We start from the raw sequence: 25,815 nt of genomic DNA, 5'->3' as shown, positions 1-25,815 counted from the left end.
ACATGCTTATTACACAGGAGGCCTGGGTTAATTCCAGGCACTGCATTTTCTCCAGCACTGGCAGGATGACCCAGAACATAGTTGGGAATTGTTGCCAAAATAAACAAATAAAAGTATTTTATAATACTTTAACTTCAATTCTTTGAACCACACTCACTCTCATCAAAGCCCTTTATGGCAGGCAACATTCAACAGATCTTTGTATTTCCAACTGTTGTAGAACATTCAATAAATGATTCATTTGTGAACTTGAATTTCAGTGATGCTAAAAATTGTGAACTCAAAAAAATTAATGTCAAGCACCAAAATTAAGAAATATATTTTCATATACTGCATGTAACAGACCTACCAGCAGTGTCTTTCCTTGAGAAATGAAGAAATGACCTGATATAACAATGGTGAGAACAAGATATCCTGATTCTTCATTGGAATCAAAGACCTGGAAAATGATAAAGAAATATGTCAAAGAAAACATGATCCTGCCATACAAATAAACCAATAATATTGCTAACTAATCATTTTTCACACTGATTTTTCTACCCTGAAAGTTGCCCTTTTTCACTTAGTGTTAAACTGTTCCCTTACAGCTTCATGTTTCTCATATTATGGGGACCAAAAGCCAAGTTTTTGAAAATATAAATAAAACTAATCTTTTGAAATATTAAAAATATCAGGAATCTGAAACATAATTATAAATTTATCAGTTATGAATTTTAATAATCAAAAAATGAACCTATCAAGCCTCATTTTTGATGATGGAAAACTTGCCTTATACAGTTGTTACTTTTTTGTTCCTTCAACTATAAAAATTCTGCGTATCTCTGTAAAACTTGGTGCTTTGTTTTAGATGCCCTCTAATTCGTCTATAATATTCTTTTTTGGGGGCAGTGGAGGACACACCAGGCCATGCTCAGAAATCTCTTCTGGCAGGCTCAGGGGACTATATGGGATGCTAGGGATTGAACATGGGTCAGTTGTGTGCAAGGCAAATGCCCTACTCACTGTGCTATTGCTTTAGCCCCAGATATTCTTAAAACAGTACAAACATCCTTGCTGGAGTTTAATGATCTCTCACAATTTGTAGTAGCAGCACAGACTAATCACATCAGCATTATGAGGGGCTTTCAGTCTGATTTGTTTGTTTTGAGGCCACACCAGCAGTGTTAGGAGTGAATCCTGATAGTGGTTGGGGACCATATGTGGTACTGAGGATTTGAAGCAGAATCAGCTGCATGCAGTCAGGTGCCTTAAACCTCTTCTGTCTCTTCAGCCCCAAATACTTTGCTTTTACTCAATAACAGCTTCTGAAGCTTGACTACTGATTTATAAATCACACTTTTGCCTTCCTAATTTCAATATTAGTTTAAGAATTGAATTTGTCCTCATCATATGTTATCCTACTATATTTGGTCCAGAGTTGTGGTACAGAGTTCAGACAATTAAATAAAAATGTCAGGGAGGGGGCTGGAGTGGTGGCACAAGTGGTAGGGCATTTGCCTTGCACGCGGTAACCTAGAACAGACCACGGTTCGATCCCCTGGCATCCCATATGGTCCCCTAAGCCAGGAGCGATTCCTGAGCTCATAGCCAGGAGTAACCCCCGAGCATCACTGGGAGTGGCCCCAAAAGAAAAAAAATGTCAGGGAAATGACAGATACACAGAATAGCATTTAGGTCTCAAGTGACTTTAATATCATTAGTACATACTGTAAATATCCTTGTATAAATAAGATACAATTAAACTCACCTTATAATCAAAGTTCAAAGCATTTAACACTTAACTAACTTAAATGTATTTTTTGTTTGTTTTTGGCCACACCTAATGATGCTCAGGGCTTACACCTGGCTATGCACTCAGAAATTGCTCCTGGCTTGGGACACTGAGGATCAAACTGAGGTTTTTCCTGGGTCAGCTGCGTGCAAGGCAAATGCCATATAGCTGCGCCATCGCTCCAGGCCCACTTAAGTGAATTTTTATAACATTGCTGAATTCTGTTAAGATATAATGTTCTATGCTACCTATATTGTCATAAATGGGAATGGCATTCTAATGCTCTATGTGAACTCTTTATTTCTTGTGGAATTCCCTCCCTTCATTTAAAATTTTAAACTAAAAAAGGCTATGCTATACACTAGTTTTCTTTCATGGTTGTTATTCTACCTCTTTTCCAGAATTAAGAATTAAGTATTTGCATGAGGCTCTCCCCCACCAGAAGATTATATAGATTATTCTGTAATGGTTCGTGACATCATGCTCACTTAAAACTGCAAAAGTTGGGACTGGAAAGATAGTAGAGGAGGTAAGCCACTTGCTTCATATGCAGTCAACCCTGGTTTGATCCTGGGTACCATATATGGTTCACAAGCACTACCAGCAGTGATTCCTGAGCACAGAGCCAGGACAAAGCCCTGAATAGCATCAATGTGTCCCAAATAAAACCCCTGACTCTGGGGTCAAAAAACAAACATAAGAGTATCTAGGACTTCAGTACAGCTTTCAGGATCAGTGTCTGTCCAACACATTCCATAAGAGGCAGTTTGTTAGCATGGCCATTTAATTTTGTTTTGGAGTCCAAAAGAACACTTTTGCAAAAGAAGCTGGAGCAAATGTGTAATCAATACCCATGTGAGAATATAAACATTCCAATCTTCCAAAAGGCTTTCTAGTAATATCTCTCGATCATTACCTGCTTTCTCCTCCTTCCAAGAAAACTTCCATCCTGACGTTCTTCTAACACCTGTTTAATTTTTCATGTATATGGGAATAGTATAGAAATTCTTATCAACAGAACTGTATGTACCTTTTATAAAAGCAGAATATCACTATGACCATGACACATCTTGTATTTTACTTTCTCTGTTGATAAATTTTGTTCCCTCATTTATGTCTGCTACAAAAGACAAAGATTCTTTTAGGGGCTGCTCCCAAGAAGTGCTAGGATCTCTAGGGACCACTCCTAGTGATACTGTGAAAGCTGGACTGTTTGGTTCTTAGTATAATGAACTCTCTTATATGTCCCATGTTGGGTAGAAACATTTACAGGCAAATTTCTTTAAAATCATTTTTATGGGTTTTTTTTTTTCAAGTTTTGGCCATAGACTTCCAGAAAAGTCTCAATTTAGGTGTCTCTGCTCTCCAAACTGTTACTAATGTCTGCACTAAAAATCCAAAAGTGATCTCAAAACTAAACAGTTCTTTAATTGAACTCTCCTAGCCATACCATTCATTGATTCATTCATTATATAAGTTGTATCTAGTGTTTATCACCAGAGCAGAAGTACAAAGACTTCAGTCTACTACAGCGTACTGTTCTGGAGTCACCAGGGGAAACCCATTACAATTCAACATTGAGTAGAACAATGCTTTAATTAAAGGAGAGATAGAAAGATCTGCTCTCAGAAGTAAGAGTTTGCGTCCCTCTGGCCTCTGGCCTCCTAGCAATAACTTGAGGCAGTTGGTCAATTGGTCTATACTCAACTCTCATTTGCTGCCTCCGAAAGGCCCATTCCCTTTTCAAAAAGGGGACAGATGTCATTGGGATTAGCCAGTGCCATATGCTACTTAAGCAGAACAAAGGAACAACAGACTGTGAGACTTCTCTTGTGTAAACAAGTGATCCAGGTTCACTGCCCATTCTTTCTCTGTTTGCCATTTTTGTTTGGTTTTGTTGGTCTTTTTAGTTTGGTTTGTTTGTTTTTTTTAGGCCACACCTGGCAGTGCTTAGGGCTTACTCTTAATTCAGGGATCATTCTTGGCAGGGCTTGAGAGCCCAGATATGGTAGCAGGAATCAAACCATGTCAGCAGTGCAAGGCAAGTACCCTCCCTGCTGTGCTATTGCTACCTCCCCTCCACTACCCCACTAAGAATAAGAACTGCCTCTCAAATACAAAGCACCATCAGGTTCTTGCAGGCACTTGACTCCCACCATTTCCTCAGTTCAGCAGTTCATCCTTCACTTCCTTATGCTCCAACCATGGAATCTTGAATTTCCTTTCTTATGTCCATATCCAATCCATTAGCAAATCTTTCATATCTACCTTCAAAATACTCACAATCTACCCGGTCTCACTCACTAGTCAGCCTAAATTTTCCCTCATACCTACTGTCTCTTAACCCAGTTGACTTTCCCATCTGTTTTTATTCCCAACTACAAACAATTTATTCTCTATGCAGTAGCCAGAGTAATCCTTTTAAATATGGAGTCAGTTTATGTAACTTCCAACTCAAAGCCCTGCAGTAGCTGTTCACCTCATCTACTAATTTCTGCAGACTCCCTCAGCCAGCCATTCAGGCCTCTTCATGCTCACCTGAGTCTGCTCTCTCCAGGGGTATTCTGCTCTAACCACACTGGCCTCCTTGCTGCTCCTTGAATCCACCAGGCATCGTTATAATTATAAACTGGAACTTTCACAACTATTATTCTAGCTAGAATTCTCTTTTAAATATCCACATGACTCATCCCTTGCTCTTCTCAGCTCGGTGTTTAAATGTCATCTTTTCTTTTCAGGTAAGACCTTTCCTGACCATCCCACACTCCCACCAGTCTTCTTCCTGCCACCTAAATCCAATATCCCCTATTACTAGCTTAAGTTTTATTTTTCTCTATAGCTCCTGGTACTTTACATTGTATGTATGTACATACATATATTGTATGTATGTACATGTCTACACCAAGCAGAATGTAAGCTCCATAAAGATAGATTCTTTATTTGTTTTTGGTCACTGTTATATATCCAAGTATATAGAATAATTCCTGGCACACAAACAGCCCAATATTATTTTTGTTGTTGATCACAGCCAGCCACCTCTCAAGACACTGCTGCTTGAACCCGCGGCTGCAGGTTTTGGGGCCAACCCCACCCAGAAGCGTCTGTGAAAGCCTCATGATCTTCTTGGTACCTCCCAAGAAGAATGGAGCCAGAGGAGCCCAGCTGCTCCACTTCGCTCTGTGGCACATCTCCTAGTCAATGTACTATAGCACAACATGCAGAAAACATCACACTACAGATGAGACAATGGGAAAACAATGCAGGCCAACACCATGCATAGAGAATGAAGATGGCAGCTCTGATGACCCAAAAAGTGCCAACCACCTATTTAGCCTCTCAGGTAAGGAATTAAGAGAAGAAATTTGGAGGATGTTCATCGAACTCAAAGAAAGCATAGATCAAGCTGAACAAACCAAAAATAAGAAATCAAGAGGACATGAAAATAGAAATCAGAAAACTCCAAACTGAAAAACAAGACTGAAAAATGTGGTTGGCAAAATAACAACCTTACTGGAAAGCCTCTCCAACAGAGTAACAGCAACTGAGGACCAAATCAGTGAGCTGGAAGATGAGATGCATAATAGCTCCATACAACATAGATTGGAAAAGAGCCTTAAAACAAATGACCAAACAATGGAAAAAAATCCTCAAAAATTGTGAACAGATGAAAATAGAAGTCTTTGATAAACTCAACAGAAACAATATAAGAATCATTAGTGTCCTAAAGACCCAGGAAGAAAAGCCCAGAAGAATCAACAGTCAAGAAAATCATTGCAGAGAAACTCTAAGAGCTAAAGAGTGTATGCAACCAAATCCTGCATACCCAAGGAGTACCAGCTAAAAGAGACCTGAAAAAAAGCACCCCAAGACACATCCTAGTCACAATGATGAATCCCACAGATAGAGATAGAATACTGAAAACAGCAAGATCCAAAAGGAAAATTACATTCAAAGGAGCATCTTTAAGATGTAAATCTTTAAGAATTACAGAAGACCGGGGCCCGGAGAGATAGCACAGTGGTGTTTGCCTTGCAAGCAGCTGATCCAGGACCAAAGGTGGTTGGTTCGAATCCCGGTGTCCCATATGGTCCCCCGTGCCTGCCAGGAGCTATTTCTGAGCAGACAGCCAGGAGTAACCCCTGAGCACTGCCAGGTGTGGCCCAAAAACCAAAAAAAAAAAAAAAAAAAAGAATTACAGAAGACCTGTCAAAGAAACCCTCAAGGCCAGAAGGTAGTGGTGGGATATAGTGACAAAACTTGATTAAATGAATGCTTTGTCTAGAATACTGCACCCAGGCAAACTCACTTTCAGGTTTGAAGGAAGTATACATAGCTTCATGGATAAACAACAGCTCAGAGATTTTACAGACTCAAAACCAGCCTTAAAAGAAAAACTGAAAGGTCTACTTTAAGAAAAGACACACCAAACTCCTACAAAAAGATGACACCAATATTACTTTGTTGACTGAATAAATTAATATCAAGTTCTGAATGAAGTCTCCAGATAAAAGTACAATATTTACAAAGTAAATAAATGTCTTTAAATAATTGAACTGCACTGAAAGAACAATTAAAGGAAGTCATTTACATGGAATATAGAAGATGACTGATTAAAAGCTGACATTTCTTGCACTAGAAATAGCAATTACTTAAGTACACTGAAATGTCTATTATTTATATTTCTTTAAAGAGAATTGAGATCATTAACAATACTCCACCCCCAAAAGGGAAGTTTTATTTTTATTAAATAATAGAGATGGGACAATACATAATAGCAAGTTAAAATTAAGCTAATAGATTATCACATTGAGTTATAAATGATTTTTTTTGTTTGTTTTTGGGCCACACCTGGCAGTGCTCAGGGGTTACTCCTGGCTGTCTGCTCAGAAATAGCTCCTGGCAGGCACGGGGGACCATATGGGACACCGGGATTCGAACCAAGCCACCTTTGGTCCTGGATCGGCTGCTTGCAAGGCAAAACACCGCTGTGGCTATCTCTCCGGGCCTGAGTTATAAATGATTTTAAGGCATATCAAAAAGGGGCTAGAATGGTAATACAGAGGTTGAGGTGCAAAACTTGCAGGGCAGCCAAACCCATTCTCTCCCTGGAAGTCCATAGTCCTCCCTGAGTATCACAGGGTACAACACTGCAAGGTCCCAGGCACTGCAGCAGCAGATTCTCCCATTGCAGTGCTGGTGCAGAGGTTGAAAATACTTTGATGGGCCCTCAGCCTCTGGAGTACTGATTAGGAGCCTCTAACCAAAATAAATAAGCACCTCAATGAAAAACAATCTTAAAACTGGACTTATAAAGAGATAACTATGTATACTTATAAGGAATGTACTTTAAATATAAAAAAAGTGAACAGATTGAAAAAGGGATATACACACACACAGCCATGCAAAAGGCATGTGAAAAGGTCAAAGTAGTTACAATGACTAGCAGGCAAGGTACTTGCATAATTACAAAGGTGAAAAATTAATCACAATACTTAACAATACTTGGGGTCGGAGATATAGTACAAGGATAAGGTGCTAGCCTTGACAGACACCCAAGTTGTATCCCAAGTACCCCAAGAGGGTTAAAATGAGAAACATAAGTAGAATAGATCTACTTTAGTCACATTCCAGGAAACAAATGAATAAATTCTTTTTGTCTTTGAAATTACCACATAGGGGTCATCTAGTTATTGTTCTCTCTCTAAAGCACAATATGAGGACATTTCTTCAATGTTTACCTTAATCATTTAAAATGATCCTAAATGACAGTTACAACAAGCAGTTAGGGCACCAGCTTACCTAATCCCCAGGAGCCCATAGGGTCCCCCAAACAGTACCAGGTGTGTACTGAGTGCAGAGCCAGGTTATGGCCCCCAAACAAAAACTTTTCTGAATAAAATTCTTGCTGTCTTCATAGGCACTGTCTTCTAGACTTTCACAAACAAGGTTTGCTTAAGCACATAACAGTTCAAATATATATAACCACATCTTTAAAATATGAGTTAAATTATTCCCTTTTTTAGGGGCAAATTCAAATCACCCCCCTGGGAATGCGATGGGGCTACCTCCCAGCTCCATGCTCAGAGATTGCTCCTGGCAGTGCTGGGGACTGTCCAAAGAAACAATTTACTTTCACTGGGAAGTGAAAAATGTCCCTCTCCCAAATGAGCAGGGTACTAGCAGCTTGGATAGTTCTGCCAGTGGAGATGATTTAATCATTTCAAGAAAGGGTCTGGAGAGATAGCACAATGGTAGGATGTTTGTCTTGCAGGCAAACTGAACTAGAAAGGACCTGGGTTCAATTCTTGAACATCCCATATGGTCCCTCTGAGTCTGCCTGGAGTGATTTCTGAGTGTAGAGCCAGGAGTAACCTCTGAGCAGCCCAAAAAACTAGGAAGGAAGGAAGGAAGGAAGGAAGGAAGGAAGGAAGGAAGGAAGGAAGGAAGGAAGGAAGGAAGGAAGGAAGGAAGGAAGGACGGAGGAGGGGAGGGAGGGAGGGAGGGAGGAGGGAGGGAGGGAGAGAGGGAGGGTGGGAGGGGGAGGGAAGGGGAGGGAGGAAGGAGGAAAGAAGGAAGGAACAAAGGAAGGAAGGAGAAGAAAGAAAGAAAGAAAGAAAGAAAGAAAGAAAGAAAGAAAGAAAGAAAGAAAGAAAGAAAGAAAGAAAGAAAGAAAGAAAGAAAGAAAGAAAAAAAAGAAAGAAAGAAAGAAAGAAAGAAAGAAAAAAGAAAGAAAGAAAGAAAGAAAGAAAGAGAGAAAGAAAAGAGAAAGAAAGAAGAAAGAAAGAGAGAAAGAAAGAGAGAAAGAAAAAGAAAGAGAGAAAGAAGAGAGAAAGAAAGAGAGAAAGAAAGAGAGAAAGAAAGAAGAAAGAAAGAAAGAAAGAAAGAAAGAAAGAAAAGAAAGAAAGAAAGAAAGAAAGAAGAAAGAAAGAAAGAAAGAAAGAAGAAAGAAGGAAAGAAAAGAAAGAGAAGAAAGATAAAGAAAGAAAGAAAGAGCTGGAACAGCATCTCATACACAATACAGGAAAAAAATTCTAATCCTGAATATTTTTTTTCTTTTATTTCCTTTGGGGGGGGGGGGCTGGTAAATGCACCAGAGTAGCCAAGAAGCAGCTCAGGAGGAAGGCCATGTTCTCTGATACTCTGATAAAGGCATCTCTTCCAGTCCAGCAGGAGTCACCAGGGGAAAGATCCAGGAGGGGTCCTTATTGACTTCCCTGTTCCATTGGGAAAAGTTCTTGCTCCACTCCCTGGTTCTGTTATCTCCGCAGTAAATCTTGAGTGCCTTACTCTTTGTGGTGAGCTTCACATCGTGAGCTGTTCCTTCCAGCCCTCATCCTCTATTGTCTCTGGGCATGTATTACAATAATGTCTTTTGTTTTTCTTAATAATCCATAGATGAGTGAGACTATTCTATGTCCTCTCCGCTCTCTCTCTAGACTTATTTCACTTAGCATAATACATTCCATGTACATCCATAGGAAAATTTCATGACTTCATCCTTTCCTGGTGGTTGCATAATATTCCATTGTGTATATGTACCACAGTTTCTTTTTTCTTTCTTTTTTTATATTAATAATTTTTATTTTGACAAAGTGGATTACAAATCATTCACAGTAGTATCTTCAGGTACATGTGACATTGAATCAGGGCCATTCCCCCACCAGTGTTGTCCCTCCCTCCACCCCTTGTTTCCAGCCTGCATCCCATATCGTCCCTCCTTTGCCCCTGGGCTGCTAGTACAAGTGGCCCTTTCTGTGTCTAGCCTGTTATGATTGGGTATCGTTTCTGTTGTAGTTGGCTTTGGATTTGGTGTTCAAGTCTGATCATTTTTTATTTCTACTCAAAATTCATAAGACTGTTTGGTCTTGGTGCCCTCCATTATTTCCCCCTCAATTTGAGAGGCAGAACATGATGGTTCAAGTTATATATTTCTGTTTGAAGGTAAGAGAAAAAAAGAAGAAGAGGAAAGAAAAAAGGGGGGCAAAAATTCAAACAAGCAAAAAAAAAAAAACGGAAGGAGTCCTTCTAGAGACTATAAATTTCATTTTAAGAAAAGAAAGGGAAAAAGGAAGAAAAACATAAAAATAATACAAGAATCAAACCTATAATAAAACAACAAAAACAAACAAACAAAAAACCTGAAAAGCACCACAGCAATACTGACAACCACCACCAAATATACAAAACACAAAAAGAAACAAAAATCAAAAATAGACCAAAACCAGCAACTACAAAAATGCATCACAGCAACAAATACAACAACCAAACAATAACCACAAGACCAAAAGAATGAAAGAAAAGAAAAAGGGAAGGAGGGCTGGTGTGGCAAGATCACTTTTGTGGTTTTGTTTTTTGTTTGTTTTTTTTTTTTTTGCATAGGCACAGTAAATATTGGGGAAATTAGAAAGGGAAGTCTCTTGGCTAAAAGATATAGGGTTTCTCGACCCTTGAAGCATACTGCCATGGGAATAACTTCAGGCTCCATACACTCTCCTTTTGACATCCCAAGGAATTTTTTTTGGTGCCAGGAAACTTTCTGCTCAGTTGTAGCTGATAGAATTAGGCCTCTAACTAGAGATCTTGGTATTTGCTCAAGTCATAGGATGAAGCTTAGGATAGCCTCTTTCTTTACAGTTCCAACAGTTCTGTTCCATCACTGTTGTTGTAGTAAGTCTTCTGTAATTGATGGTCTTGGTTTTTGCATAGATCCTAGGATGAGCCTAGGATAGAGTCCTTCATTGTGTTTCCAAAAGATCTGCTCTGTTGCCGTTGTCAAAGTTGGGCCTCTGGAATTAGAGCTCTTGGTTATTGTACAAATCCTAGGCTGAGCGTAGAGCCAGGAAGTACCCCTGAGCGCTGCTGGGTGTGACCCCCCCCCAAAAAAAATGATCAGACTTAAACACCAAACTCAAAGTCAATGACAACAGAATCGATACCCAATCTTCAACAAGCTATACTTGTTGAAGAGGACCAGTTAGCAGTCTGGGGGGCGAAAAAAGGGGGGTGCTAGGAACAGCACAGTTGGAGGGAGGACATACCTGATATTTTTATTTATTAAATTTATTAAATTTATTTATTAAATTTATTAATTATATCAGGTGGGAATACCCCTGATTCAATGTCACTATGTACTTTAAATATTACTGTGAAAGACTTGATCACAATAAAAATTTTAAAAAAGGGGGGGCATCTTGGTTGTTTCCAGAGTCTAGCTATAAATAATGCTGCTATGAATATAGGTGTGAGGAGGGCATTTTTTTGTATTATATACTCCTAGGGTATATCCTTAGGAGTGATATAGCTGGATCATATGGGAGTTCAATTTCCAGTTTTTAGAGGAATCTCCATATTGTTTTCCATAAAAGCTGGACTAGATGGCATTCCCACCAGCAATGAATGAGTTTCTTTCTCTACACACCCACCTTATTGTTTTTGTTCTTTGTGATGTGTGCCAGTCTTTGTGGCATAAGATGGAACTTCATTGCTGTTTTGATTTGCATCTCCCTGATGATTAGTGATGTGGAGCATTTTTTCATATGCCTTTTGGCCATTTGTATTTCTTCTTTGAGAAATTGTTCATGTATTCTCCCCTGAATAAATTTAAATATTCTGGGGCCTCACTTTAAATAATTTTAGTGTGTGTGTGTGTGTGTGTGTGTGTGTGTGTGTGTGTGTGTGTGTGTGGCAAAATAGTTGTTATTGAAACTTAGGAAGATGTGAGGAGAAAGAGAGAAGTGTATATTTAAAAGAGAGCACAGGCTTCTCTAGAGTGGAAACAGGAAAATAACAGAGTCAAGCAAGCAAGAACATGGACTTGGAGAACCCTGATGCCTCACTTTAAATGTTGCATGGATTACACCCAGCTTTGGGACCACCAAGGTTATACCAGCAACATGGGTTATAACCAGTCCAACATCTCCCTTGAATATTCAAAGCATGAGCTCTACCTCTAGAGTTCTTTTTATTTTTTTTTGGGGGGGGGGTCACACCAGGCAGTGCTCAGGGGTTACTCCTGGCTCTACCCTCAGAAATCGCCTCTGGCAGGCACAGGGGACCATGTGGGATGCCAGGGATCGAACCACCTTCTGCATGGAGGGCAGAAGCCTTACCTCCATGCTATCTCGCCTGCCCCAACCTCTAGAGTTCTAGATCTTCAACCTTTCCAACCTTACTTTATTGTATTTACTGAGTTACTATTCGGGGGCCACACCTAGTGGTACTTGTTAGTAAAAAAGTGGGTTTTCCTGAGCTGGTGAGTTGATAATTATATAATCGATTTGCCTACAAAACTCAGAAGATTAAGAAGTTAGAGTTTATTGTCAAGTTTAAGTAGCTGGGGCCAGATCCCTCCCCAAATGTCTAGGCCTCTCATAAAATGCATCACTCTCTGTCCCACATTGTCTGGTCACATGTATGAATTTCTAAGTTCTATTTCTCACCATCTGCCAGTCTCTAGTACACGAATAATGACCTGTCTGGTCCTTATGCTGTTCTTTTTTCAGTGTATGATTTCCTACTCTGAAATCATGTCACTAAGCTTCTCTTGGACCATACCCCAGCAGTTCCCTGTTTTCCTTATTTCCACCAATGGCCATGTTCTGGTGGGTGAGACTCCCGTATACTATGCCTTATGCTGGGCCTCTCTTGAACTGTAACCTGGTGGTTCCCTCCTATGCTGTCCCAGCTCTCCAGCCACAGCCATGGTGCTTGTGGGTGAGACTTCTGTGCTGACACTGGCCCTTTGAGTCCTGCATGAAATATGTCTCGGCACATGGTCTCTTACATGATCCTACAGTCTGCCTGGGTACATGAGAAAAGAGAGGAGGGCAGAAGGTGAAGGGCTGGGCCTGGCTGGGAGCGTTGTTTGATCTGCTACCATCTCCTACCCACAACTATCCCATTATCTATTTTGCCTGGATACTGTTTCAATGGTCCAGAATTAAAATAACTAATTCATCTGGCACTCCTCCTTTCCACTTGCTATAACAATAAATACTCAAGCTTTGACTCCTGTTTTAGTGCTCAGAGGTGGCCCTGTGATGATGCCAGGGGCTGAACTCCATATCCACTTCAGCTCCTTGAATCATCTTCTCAGATCCTTCTACCTCATCCTAAGGTCTGAGAATTTTTGTTTGTTTGTTTGTTTTGTTTTGTTTTTGGGTCACACCCAGCAGTGCTCAGGGGTTACTCCTGGCTCTAAGCTCAGAAATCGCTCCTGGCAGTCTCGGGGGGCCATATGGGACACCGGGATTCAAACCACCGTCCTTCTGCATGCAAGGCAAATGCCCTACCTCCATGCTATCTCTCTGGCCCCAGGTCTGAGAATTTTTCAACAACTAAAAAAAAAAAATCCTGTACTGTATTTGGACTACGTTATGTAAATAAGTTATGGCCTCCATGAAAACTGTTGCACAATAGTTAAGTTTTTGTTCACTGAAGGAAAACAGACAAATCATGATCTTGCGATACATATTTATAAATTTGAGCTTCATATTTTTGCCAGAAATATTGTGGGTTTTTTTTTTAGGCCACAGCTGGTAGGGCTCAGTGCTTACTCCTGACTGTGCTGAGGGGATCAATCCAGCTGTACTCAGGGGACTATGTACAATGCTGGGCATCACACCACATCTGCTAAGTATAAGGACAGTGCCTCACACCTGTACTATGATTCCAGGTCCTCAAGAAATAATTCTAAAAAATTTACAAAGGTATACCATAACTCAACTAAATGTAATTACTTATAAATTTATTTCCATATTAGCTTGGACAAAACTAATGCATTTTTTTTTGTTTTTTTGGGCCACACCCGGTGACACTCAGGGGTTACAAGGCTAATGCTTTCTATGTAAGTTAACATTATTTACAAAGAAAAGATTTACTTCTGGCACTAGCAATTCATCTTCACTCTATCTTTACAGTACACTATATCATCCTCACTGTATATCTTAACCCCAGAGGGCACCAGACATCTGCAGTATCACAGTAAAGGGAAATAAAGATGAATCATGCACTGCTCCTCAAGTTTCTGTCTTCAACAAGGGTAACATCTATTCACAACTGGTGGTCACAACCAGTCACACACACAATTTTCAAAGAGAAGGATCTATCTTCAACATATTTATTAGATCGTCCCAATTACTACTTTATAAATGAAATTATCTAGAATCAGACCTATGTTCAAATCCTAAATTTACCACTTCAAAATATACAAAATTCCTTATTTATAAAATAAGAATAGTAATAGCTACCTCCTAAGACTAGAGATTAAATGATATAATAAAAAATTGAATGCTTAGCCAGTGCCTGGCCTTGATTTGTCCAATTAATGGGGAGGGGGAGGGGTGCTCTGTCAGCACTGTCTTGTGTTAAAAATCAAAACCAAATGGAGAATAGCCTTGACAACACTCTGAGCAGACAAAACCAGTTTAATCACAGATCTTAAACTTAGCATATCTTACAAGACCAGCTTGACCTAGGTCATTAAGAATTTTACCCTTCTGGAAATCATAATCAAAATTTAAACAACCTCCTAAGAAATTCTAACCACTTTCTCATTGTTTAGGAAAATTCAAACTGGAGAGAGAATAAAATGTTTAACTTACACACAGTTGACCATTGATCCAATTCCCAACACCTTATATGGTCCTTGAGCACTGCCAGAAATTCTGAGGACAGAGCCAAGAGTAAGTCTTGAATAGCCAGGTGTGACCCAAAAACACCCAAAAATAAAAATAAAAAATCTCATATTATACCTAGTTACTGTGAAAAAATAAACAGTAACTTCAGTATATAAGCCATTTTATAATAAGTCTTTGAATCTTACCTATTTCAGTTTGAGTGCTCCTTGTTTGTAATCATTTATTCAGGGGGGAGGGGGTCACACCCAGTAACGTTCAAGGCTTACTCCTGGCTCTGCGCTCAGAAATTGATCCTGGCAGACTCGAGGGAACATATGGGATGGTAGGGATCGAACCCAGGTCCATCCCAAGTCAGCCATGTGCAAGGCAATGCCCTACCACTGTGCTATCACTCTGGCCCAAAACTGTTTGCAGTCTTTTTACACAATAGGCTTTCACAATTACTACTTCAGTAATTTTGATTTTACTTTTTGTTTTTTTTTTTTTTGTTTTTGTTTTTTGGGTCACACCAGGCATCGCTCAGGGGTTACTCCTGGCTCTATGCTCAGATATTACTCCTGGCAGGCTCTGGGGACCATATGGGATGCCGGGATTTGAACCAATGACCTTCTGCATGAAAGGCAAATGCCCTTCCTCCATGCTATCTCTCCGGTCCCGGTTTTACTTTTTGATTCTACTTACCAGTTCTACTTTATGAATTTACTTTTTTATTCCTGAAATTTTGCATCATTAATATATACTAACAATTTTTGGTTATTGCTTTTGTTTTTGTAAAGAGTGCCTTTTGTATTTCAACTAATGACCCCACATGAGGTATAAAGATTCAGAAGACATTGCAGATTTTTAGTTGTTTCGAGCTGCTCCCCAAATCAAATTTTCTTCTGATATAAAAGCCCTGGTTTTTAGCTGGACACATATTCTCACAGATCACATATACCATCTGGTAGAGCAGCCAAAGGGCCTAGTCCTAGCTATTGTGCCATAAGAGAAAGTGTCATGTGGTAAACTTACAGCATATGTCCTCAAGAGATAGCAGGGACTACCATTTGCACTCATTGGTCAGTCTTATAGATTCAAGTTATTTTCTATAAAAATGTAAACCAAGCCTCTCAAAATTCATAGGAACATTGACTTCACAGCTGAAAATTGCCAAAGCTTCATCAGGTGCACTCACAACCCGCAATTATAGCCATGCCAATGGTCCAACTTATTGCTTTACCACTGATCTCTGCAGAAATCACAACCCAAACTCCAGGTATGACAGTATTTAAGCTGAGAACTCCAGAATTTTGTCTGAGTGTGGGCAGTCTCTCCCCGCCCACCTTTCATACTTACAGAAGCCCTGATAGTCATAGCCATAGTCACAGTCATAGCCCCATGCCAGCTACAGAACTTACTTAAGAATTCCTGGACTTAAAATGAGCAGTATGAACAACACGTAACCATGGTTTAAATAAATAATATTTTCTAAATAAAAGAGACAGCAGGTATCAGTCCACTTTGTCCACTTCTTTTTTTTTAATTTAATTTTTATTTTGATCATAGTGGCTTACATATTGTTGACAATAATATTTTAGGTACATATTTACATAAAATCAGGGGGGATTTCCATTACCAATTTGTCTTCCCTACACCTCCGTTTTTGTCCTACCTCCCATATGCTCTTCCCTCACCCCTAGGGCTGCCAGAATATGTTGTTCCCTCTGTATCTAGCCTAATACTTAGTAGTCTTGCACCTGTTTGGTCCTGGTGCCTCCCTTATTTCCCCCTCTAACTGGGGGGCAGGACTAGCTAGTTCAAGTTACGTGGTTTTGTTTGAAGGGAATAGTAGTAAACTGGGGTAAAGGTCTAATACGCAGAAAATAAGCGGAATTCTTCTAGAGGGTCTCATCCTCAGTTAGAGAGACGAAGGAGAAAAAGGTGAAACACTCCACCAGTACAAAAAGAAGTGTCAAATATCCAGTGAGGACTCCAACAATAACGCTAAGCAGCACCACCACCACCACCACCACCACAACAACAACAACAAAAAACTGCCACGGTCTTGAGATAAGAAACATGGCAGAGCATATAAAGAAAGAAAAGAAAAGAAAAGAAAAGAAAAGAAAAGAAAAGAAAAGAAAAGAAAAGAAAAGAAAAGAAAAGAAAAGAAAAGAAAGTGTAAATGGGGGCAACAGCTTCCACTTCTTAATTCCTTCTCCCACCAAGCTACAAAGACTATCAATCATTTATAGGCTATAAGATCAGGATTATGCATAGAAGAGCAATAAAATAGAAGGAGTCACAGTTCCTGGCACTGGAGTGTCATGCCAGTCCTGTACTTTTCTGTAGAAAATAGTAAGGCTCCATATTATTTAAGTTACTGTAATTTTGCATTTTCTGTCACTCAAAGCCAATCAATCCCAACACAAAATATAACCTTACCAAAAAGTAAATTATATAAAAGAATAACATCTCATTACAGAAGATACCAATGTCAGAAGCAGCAAAGAACAATGACTAGCCCAACAAGGCCCGAGTTATAGAATCTCTTCACTTCCCACATACGCTCTTGGCAAGCTACGTATCCTAACTAGGCTTCAAGGTGTCATAATCAGACCTGACAAACTATGAAACTTAAGAAGAGGTAGTTTCTGAATATACTTTATAAACTATAAAAGTGTTCTATAATATGAACTTGTCAACTATTCCTCTTCTCACCTATCCTTAAGACTTGGAGCATAGAAGAATCTTCTGTAAACTAACCGCCAGGGATTTTGATTCATTAATTTCAGCACAGATACAGGACTCTGTATTTTCAACAAGCACCTGAGAGAAGATGTTGATGGTAGTATATCCACAATACCTTTACAGGTTCCAATCTTGTCATCTTATAATTAAATGCCCAATATGTAAGACTGATAAAAAACAAACAAACAAGGAAAAGTCCTTAACCTCAGTGGCCTAACTGAAACCAAGGACCCAATGACTTTAAAACAGTTCGAAAGCATCAATTTAAGTGGAAAAATATCATGTAGAACTGAATCAAATAGCCCGTTATAGATTTCCACTTGCCATCAAGCTAGTGTAACAGGTCAAATTCATTCTTCTACCTGAAGAAATTCTGCATAAATTAAAGCAAACAGGGGTCAGACCAATAGCGGGTAGGGGGCTTGCCTTGCACATGGCTAACCTGGATTCAATCCCTGGTATCCCATATGGTCTCCAGGTCCCTTCCAGGATAATTTGAGTGCAGACCCAAAAAATAACCCTTAAGCATACCAGGTGTGGCCCCAAAACAAAACAAAAAATAGGGCTGGAGCATGTCTGGTGCTTGTATTGCACATGGTCTACCTGGGTTGGATCCCTGGCATTCCTTTCGGTTCCCCATAGCCCCCCTCAGGAGTAATTCCTGAGTACAGAGCCAGGAGTAACCCCTGAGCACTGCTAGGTGTAGCCCCAAAACTATTACTACTAATAAAAAGCAAATACTTTCAAAAGATCACATATCAGGTAATAAAGAACTCTGATAAAAAGAAGACATACAAGAGGAGCTTTGTCATTGCTTCAGACTACTTGAACTTCTTGGAGACTCTCCAGGACAAAGTGCAAGGAAGGGGAAGCTGGGATGGTATTACTGTGTCAATGAGGTTAGCTTGTGGAACGGTACTAGGGAGGGGCATGGCACAAGTAGCCCACACAGCCCCGAGGCAGCCAGAGTTGTCTCTTAAACACCACCTGAGCACAGATCAGCATAGCATGTAGAGCAAACTACCAAAACATGAACACACAACAGCCAGGAAGATTTAAAGGACTTAAGAAATACCACACGATCTCAGGAAAGACTGAAAAACCCTCCTGATTTACCAGGCACGGGAGTATTCTGAAGAGGTTTTTCATCAGAAAGGGGAAAACTATCAGTTTGAGGTCAAATTCTACTCTGGACCCACCTGGAAAATATTAAAATAAAAATGCGTTCTCACTGATCCTATAAAAGGGGGCAGAACTGTGGTGCAAGCTGTAAGGCATCTGCCTTGCGCACTACTAGCTTCGATAAACCACGGTTCGATCCTCCAGTGCCCCTCCCAAGCCAGGAGCAATTTCTGAGTACGTAGCCTGGAGTAACCCCTGTGTGTCACTGGTTGTGGCTGGAATATATTAGATATATACAATACATATATCAGAAGGGCTAGAACACAAACTTTGCACGTGGAAGTCCAAGGTGTAATCCTCCACAACACAGCCAGGTGTGGGCCAAAAATAGAGAAAAGAAATTTACTGAAATTTAAAAATCCTATTTGACATAATAGATAAAATATCTATTTTATAATAATAGATAAAGTATAATAATAATAGATAAAAAATCCTATTTGACATATATATAGCATCCAATTAAAAATACCCAAGAATGCAAAGGAAAACTATTTTTTTAAATGTACTAGGATCTTATTATAAACCTAAAACTCTTTAATTTGAAAATAAAAAATGCTGTTATTTTTCTGTTTGGTTGCTTTTTTTTTTTTTTTTGTGGTTTTTTTTTTTTTTTTTTTTTTTGGTTTTGGGTCACACCTGGTAGGTTCTTAGTAGTTATTCCTAGCTCTGCACTCAGAAGTCACTCCTGGCATACTCGGAGAAAACTTATGGGATTCCGGCAAACATGGGTCCATTCTGTGTGGTAGCGTGCAAGGCTTACCGCTGTGCTATTGCTCTGGCCCCAAATTGCTGTTATTTTATAATTTTCACAATTGTGTTAATCTCAACATTCAAACATTTAAAAAAAAAAACATTGGAGGTCACACCTGCCTGGCGCTATGCTCAGGGATCACTCCTGGAGGGGGGCGTGGGGTACTGAACTTAGATTAAGCCACATGCAAGGCAATATCCTTACACACTGTACTATCTCCTCAGCTCCCAAAGCACAAGCTTAGAAACAGGAAAACCAGGGTCTTCTCAACACATCTGTATTCACTGAAAGCCACTGAAATTTCTGAGTTTTATTCACTCAAGAGGCCTGCTAAAAGATATATAGCAGTATAAACACATAATAAATAGTATTTATAACTTAATAATTGTCACATTATATTTTTAAAAAGTTCAGAAAAAGTTACTGCACATGCAGCCAAACATTTAATGGGTATCTATCAGACTCAAGTACACATGTAAATGCTGTAAGGGGAAATGCCCCAGGTTAAAATGCATTAAAAATACAAAAACAAAAGAACATTGTTTAATGAACCTGAAGAACACTTTATGTCGAATCCATATTTACAGGGCCAGATAGATAGCACAGTGGTAGAGCATTTGCCTTGTATGCTGCTGACCCAAGATAGAGGATGGTTGGATTCCTAGCATAATATGGTCCCCTGAAGCCTGCCAGGAGCGATTTCTGAGTGCCAGAACCAGGAGTAACCCCTGAGGTACTGCTGGGAGTGGCCAAAAAAAAACCCCAAAATAAATAAGTAAATAAATAAATAACAAAAAAGTCCAAATACAACTTAATATTACATTTCCTAATTCCTAAGTAGGGCAATTATTTTAAGTTATTTCTATAAAATTAAGTGATTTTTTTTTACTCCTTGAAAGTAAAAAGGAATAAGTTGTCAAATTCAACCAATTTAGGCATATCTATATGAAATCCTTGGAATCTGATAAATGTGGTAAATTAATTGAAAAACACCTATAATTTAAAAAAAAAGACAAAAATAACCTACATTTAACCATCACCTTTCAAAATTACTCTCAAATTAGTAGACTAAGTTACATTCCTACATAAAATGGACCAATCTGCTATTCTGATCATCTTTTTTAGAAAGGCTGGGCTAACAGATGTAAGGAATTAAAATCAAGTTAAGTTTGTATTGTCATCTGCTCACCTCTATTTAAATGACATATGGTTTAAATATTAACCACTAACAAAATGCTTGCAATATCATTATGAGTCTGACCTTGACTGCCTTACCTCAAAACTCCATAAATTAATTTTTATTAATTTAACTCTATTTTATTTCACAATTTCATTCCAAGTCTTCTAAACCTTTGCCTCACAGTGTGGGTCCTAGAATCAACAGAAAAATCTTTCAGATGCAAGCTTAACCTTACAGCATTCATCTCCCTATTCCTGACCTACTGAGCAGAATTTGCATTAAAAAAACAAAACAAAACAAAAAACACAAGACCAGAGCCAGAGAGATCACTTCCTTGAACTGAGTACATATTCTGTTTGCAGGAGACCTAAGGTCAATCCCCAGCATTCACATGGTCCCCCTAAACACTGCTCAGTGTGGCCCAAAACAAACAAAAAAATAATAAATACAAAATTTTAAAACCAAATCAAGGGGATTTCTATGTACATTTAAGTCTGAAGACTAACCACCGACTTTGTTCATTTTTATTTTACAGTGTCACAAAAAAGTTTATTTGCTCCCCAACTACAATTAGTATTCATTGGATAGTAACTTTTATTTTTTTAGACCAGTGGTCCTCAAATTATGGCCTGCAGGTCACATATTATATTTGTATCTGTTTTGTTTCCTCATTGCAAAATAAGATATATGCAGTGTGCATAAGAATTCGTTCATAAGTTTTGTTTTTACTATAGTCAGACCCGCCAATGGTCTGAGGGACAGTGAACTGGCCCCCTGTTTAAAAAGTTTGAGGACCCCTGTTTTAGACCATACCAGGCAGTGCTCTGGGTTTTCTCCTATCTCTATGGTCAAGGATCACAAAGGTGCCCTTTGTGGTGCTGGTGCTAGAGATAGAATCAGAATTGGGCAAGTGACTTTTTTTTTTGTTTTTTGGGTCACAAACAGACCAGCACTCAGGGGTTACTCCTGGCTCTATGCTCAGAAATCGCCCCTGGCAGGCATGGACTATATGGGATGCCGGATTCGAACCACTGTCCTTCTGCATGAAAGGCAAACGGCCATAATTCTCCATGCTATCTTTCCATCCCCGTGACTTTTAATAAATCTTTTTTGTTTGTTTGTTTTTGGGCCACACCCTGCAGTGCTCAGGGGTTACACCTAGTTCTGCGCAGAGAAATTGCTCCTGGAAGGCTGGGGGGACCATATGAGATGCCGGGAATCGAACCTGGGTCCCTCCGGGTCAGCCGCATACAAAGCAAAAGCTATCTCTCCGGCCTCCATTAATTAAGATTTTTGTAATAGTAGTAATAATAGTGACTTTTAATAATAATTATTCATTAAAATGAATAAATAAAATCTATACTCACATTAGAAAACTAGTATGTATGCATCAATTGACTTTATTTCTTCTGTTAGTAAATTAGGGGGCTGAGGAACCATCCATATGATGCTCAGGAGGCCCAGAACCTCTCCTGGGACTGATTCTCAGAGGAGTGTCACAAGGTGATGGTCTGAGGACATGCAGGCCCGTAGCAGAAATTAACAGCTTGGTAGCACTCAGTAGCTTGGGTGCTAAAGATCATTTCAGAGTTGGCCACAGGTAAGACTTGAGACTTAATCCCTATACTATCTCTGTGATACTTGACCTTATCTCTAACTATGATTTAAAGTCTTGGAAGAGCTGTTGTATATTCAATTTTTCTCTTCAGCTCAAGTTTTGCCTGGCATGTAGTCATTCTGATGAAAGTCATCTTTGTAATTAACTCTATAGAACAGTCCCGGAGAGCAGTCTTCCCATATTTCAGAAAATATAAATAAATATAAATATATCTTAGAATTGTATCAACCAAAACTGAATTCCCTTGGGATGGCGGTAGGGGGAAGGGGAGACCAGATTGACTTCACCCTCCACAATAATATATTTTATATTTTACCTGACATATTTTTATTGTAGGTACCACCTATTTTAAAAATAAATTTCACATGGAATGAGCTAGTTCTGTAGATGGCTCATCTTTTATTATTATTATTATTATTATTATTATTATTATTATTATTATTATTATTATTGCACAACCATCACAAATAGAACAAATAGAACAAATCTTGTTTTCTCTTTCGTTTTTTTTTCCCCCACAAAATGACAGACCTAGGCTGAAACTGGTCACAGCAGGTAGGATGGTTCGGCATGAATTCAAAGGAAGGTACAAATGTTTAGTTTCCAAAAGCACTGCAAAAAGCCAATCGCACCTCTTGTCTCTAACTGTGGCTTTATGCCAAACATTTGGAAAGTACAGTTCCTTATGAGCAATTATTAAGTGCTTTGCAAAGAGAAAGGACAAAAAATCTGTAGTAACAATCAGTCCTTAGAAATGTCAAATGTCTGTGGTTCTGGCATGCAGGATAAGAATCTAAGAACTCTCCAGCTGCTTGTGAATCAATGCATAAAACACAAATGTCTTGGAGGAATGGGTTTGAAAGGTATCAAACAACCTGCTGGACAATTTCAAATATTAAAATTTTGCTTGCAAGACAAACACACCCTACCCTCTGTGCTATCACTCCAGCCCCTAACACCTTTCATTTTAAATAATAACTCTTTAATTTGAAGAGAGCACACACAGTCATGCTTGCTATGCACTCAAAATTGATCGTTGACATTGCTTGGGAGATCATATGCAGTATGGGGGAATCAAACTAAGGTTGGCTGCATGCAAGTCAGGGGTCTTTCTTTACCTCTGTGGCCCTAAATATGATTTGTTTGCTTGTTTGTTTTTGGGCTACATCTGGTGATGCTCCGGGGTTACTCCTGGTTATAGATCAGAAATTGCTCCTGGCTTGGGGGTCCATATGGGACGTAGGGGGTTGAACCGAGGTCTGTCCTGGGTCAGCCATGTGCAAGGCAAATGTCCTACCACTGTGCTATCGCTCCAGCCCCCCATATGTGATTTTTAAATCTATCAGTAATTCTTTAGTTTTACTATTTATTTGCCCAATTTTTTACTCGCAGCCTAGATTATTTTTCAGACTGCAGTGTTTCTCAACAATAGGCTGAATATTAAGTGCCTTTTATAATTGCCCTGATTCCAGGATTTATGTAGCTCCCCTATATTTAATATTCTAGAATTTGGAGAACAATTCACTATGCCTTATACCTACTCACATGCACAGCCAAATTTTAGCAGAACTGTCTATTCATATGGGCTCTACTTCCTCACCTACCAGTCCCACTTCAGCCCACTGAAAGCTGGTTTGCATTTGCTCTACTCCTTTATAAAGATCAAAACGACCTTTTGTATTATTGCTAAAATCCAATAGACCCCACTCGTTATCATTTTTACATTTGTACATTTTTTTACATTTATAAATGTATTTTACATTTTACATTTATAAATGTATCATTTATACATTTATAGCATCATTTAACAAATTATCCTCTCCTTGAAATAGCTTCGATAGCTTTGACGCACCTGCTTTCTCCTGAATGCTTCCCAAGTCTGCCCTTTGTCATATTCTATAGGGACTTTATCCCTCTACCTGACACATTAATGGTGGATAACCTCTAGGAGTCATCCCTGAGCACACATCCAGCAATATGCCCTGAATACAACCAGGTGTGACTCCCCCAAAACAAACAAAAAAGATTAAGTAAGATACAAATAGAGGCTATGTAACTTAACTGACCCAGAAATTCAGTGGAAACGCCAAAACAAAGCCAAAATTAATTTTTTCTTTGTGCATGCTTTACTCTGGCAGCGTGGTAACTTGTTTATCATTAAACCCTCACTTCAACAGAAGAGATACAGAACAAGTTTGGTTAAAACTATAGTTTTCTAGGGCCAGAGAGATAGCAGAGCAGTAGGGCATCCCATATGGTCCCCCGAGCCTTCCAGGAGCAATTTCTACAGAAATTGGAGTACAGAGCCAGGAGTAACCCCTGAACACTGCTGGGGTGAGACCAAAAACAAACAAAACAAAAACTGTAGTTTCCTAGACAAATAACACAACCTCAACTGACTAAAATCATCTATCAGAGTAGAGGCCCTTAGAGTACTCACTGACAGTCCAACCAACCCATCTGGAAGCTAACACCTAATTGCTAATCTCCAAATAATATCTTCCTAAATTTTTTCTTGTGGCTTCTCTCTCTCTCTCTCTCTCTCTCTCTCTCTCTCTCTCTCTCTCTCTCTCTTTCTCTCTCTCTCTCTCTCTTTCTCAATTTTATGAAACAAAGATGCAAAGAAAGAAGACAAGTTGAAGTTACAGTGGGAAGACAATCACCCATAAACAGAATTCTCTTGGAATGTTCAGCCAAAAAACATTAAGAAAAATAAAACAAACATATGCACAATTACTTTGTCCCTCGTCCCCAGACTGTAGTACATTATAACATTATAACATTTTTTAGCAGTCACAAAATTTATGTTGTTTTTGTTTTGTTTTTAGTTTTTGGTCATACTCAGCAGGGCTGAGCGGTTACTACTGGCTCTATGCTCAGAAATCGCTCCTGGCAGGTTAGGTGAACCATATGGGATGCCAGGACTCGAACCACCATTCTTCTGTATGCAAGGCAAACGCCTTAACCTCCATGCTATCTCTCCACACAAAATTTATGTAACTCCCTTAACATTAAAGGCTATAGTATTGTTGACACAGTTGATCATAATACATTATTTCATTAAGGATGAGTCAAAGGAACACAGCAAAGACGGTGTTAGAGTGGCAATTATTTGCATAGGCCCAGCAAAATATGGGGGACACGGAAAGGAAAAGCCTTGGCCTAAATACAAGGAGACCTTACCCCTGAAGTTTTCTGGAGTAAGACCAACTCTAGGCTTCAGGCATACTAGGTTGTCCAACCCAAGTCATTGTCTGTAGTGCCAATAAACTAAAATAAAAGTTTATCTTCCTACTTTTTTTCTGCATATGTGAGTGTTCTCCAGTCCGACCACGTCTGACATCACCATAGAGATTCCTGCTGCTACCTGCCACCTTCTAGAGTCCTCACTATTCCTATTCCACCCTGCTTCCCTTCCTCCTTCTGTTCCTGCCACTCTGATCCCTGTAGTCCAGGCCTCATGGTGATGTGTCGACCTCCCTCCCGCACTTTGCACCCCACCAGACATCACCTTCCAAGTAGGGGCAGAGGCCGCCTCGGTTTCTGCGTCTGGCCCCAATTGCTCTCCCACGTCTGAGAGCATGAAGCGGCCATAACGCTGCAAGGGCCACTGTGTCGACGCTTCTTCGGGCAGGCCCAAATGCACCTGTCCCTTTCCCGCCTCCGCCATGGCTGGTCGCGTGTTGCGCGCGCAGTCTAAAAAAAAAAGGGCGCCCGGGTGCATCTGGCCAATCAGGATGCGATCTGGACCCAGGCCCCGCCCACTCCCCCACGAAAGCCAATGGGAAGGTCCCAACTACTGCTACTTGCCCCGCCTACATCTTGATTGATGGCTTCAAGCTTTTGCTGAGGTCCAAGTTAGTTACCTGCCACTGAGAGGTGGGCTGGGGCCTGATAAACAGTCGTTGGTGTCTTCCTGCTAGCATGAATGTCCTCCTATGGGCA

At 39.6% G+C, this 25,815-nt stretch overlaps 1 protein-coding gene across 1 annotated transcript in view; it reads right to left on the bottom strand.

Moving 5' to 3' along the window:
* Window positions 1–25,540, bottom strand: part of REC114 (REC114 meiotic recombination protein) — a 94,038-nt gene extending 68,498 nt beyond the window's left edge. The window contains exons 1-2 of the mRNA XM_049778429.1: window positions 25,382–25,540; window positions 350–439 (exon numbers count right to left, since the gene is read on the bottom strand). Coding sequence (XP_049634386.1) covers window positions 350–439; window positions 25,382–25,540 — 249 coding nt within the window. The remainder of the gene's footprint in view (window positions 1–349; window positions 440–25,381) is intronic.
* Window positions 25,541–25,815: the final 275 nt, after the last annotated feature.

Source organism: Suncus etruscus, chromosome 1 (genome assembly GCF_024139225.1).
Source record: "Suncus etruscus isolate mSunEtr1 chromosome 1, mSunEtr1.pri.cur, whole genome shotgun sequence".
Lineage (NCBI taxonomy): Eukaryota > Metazoa > Chordata > Mammalia > Eulipotyphla > Soricidae > Suncus > Suncus etruscus.
The sequence above is the reverse complement of the archived record's forward strand: the minus strand, read 5'-3'. Positions and strand labels throughout refer to the sequence as shown.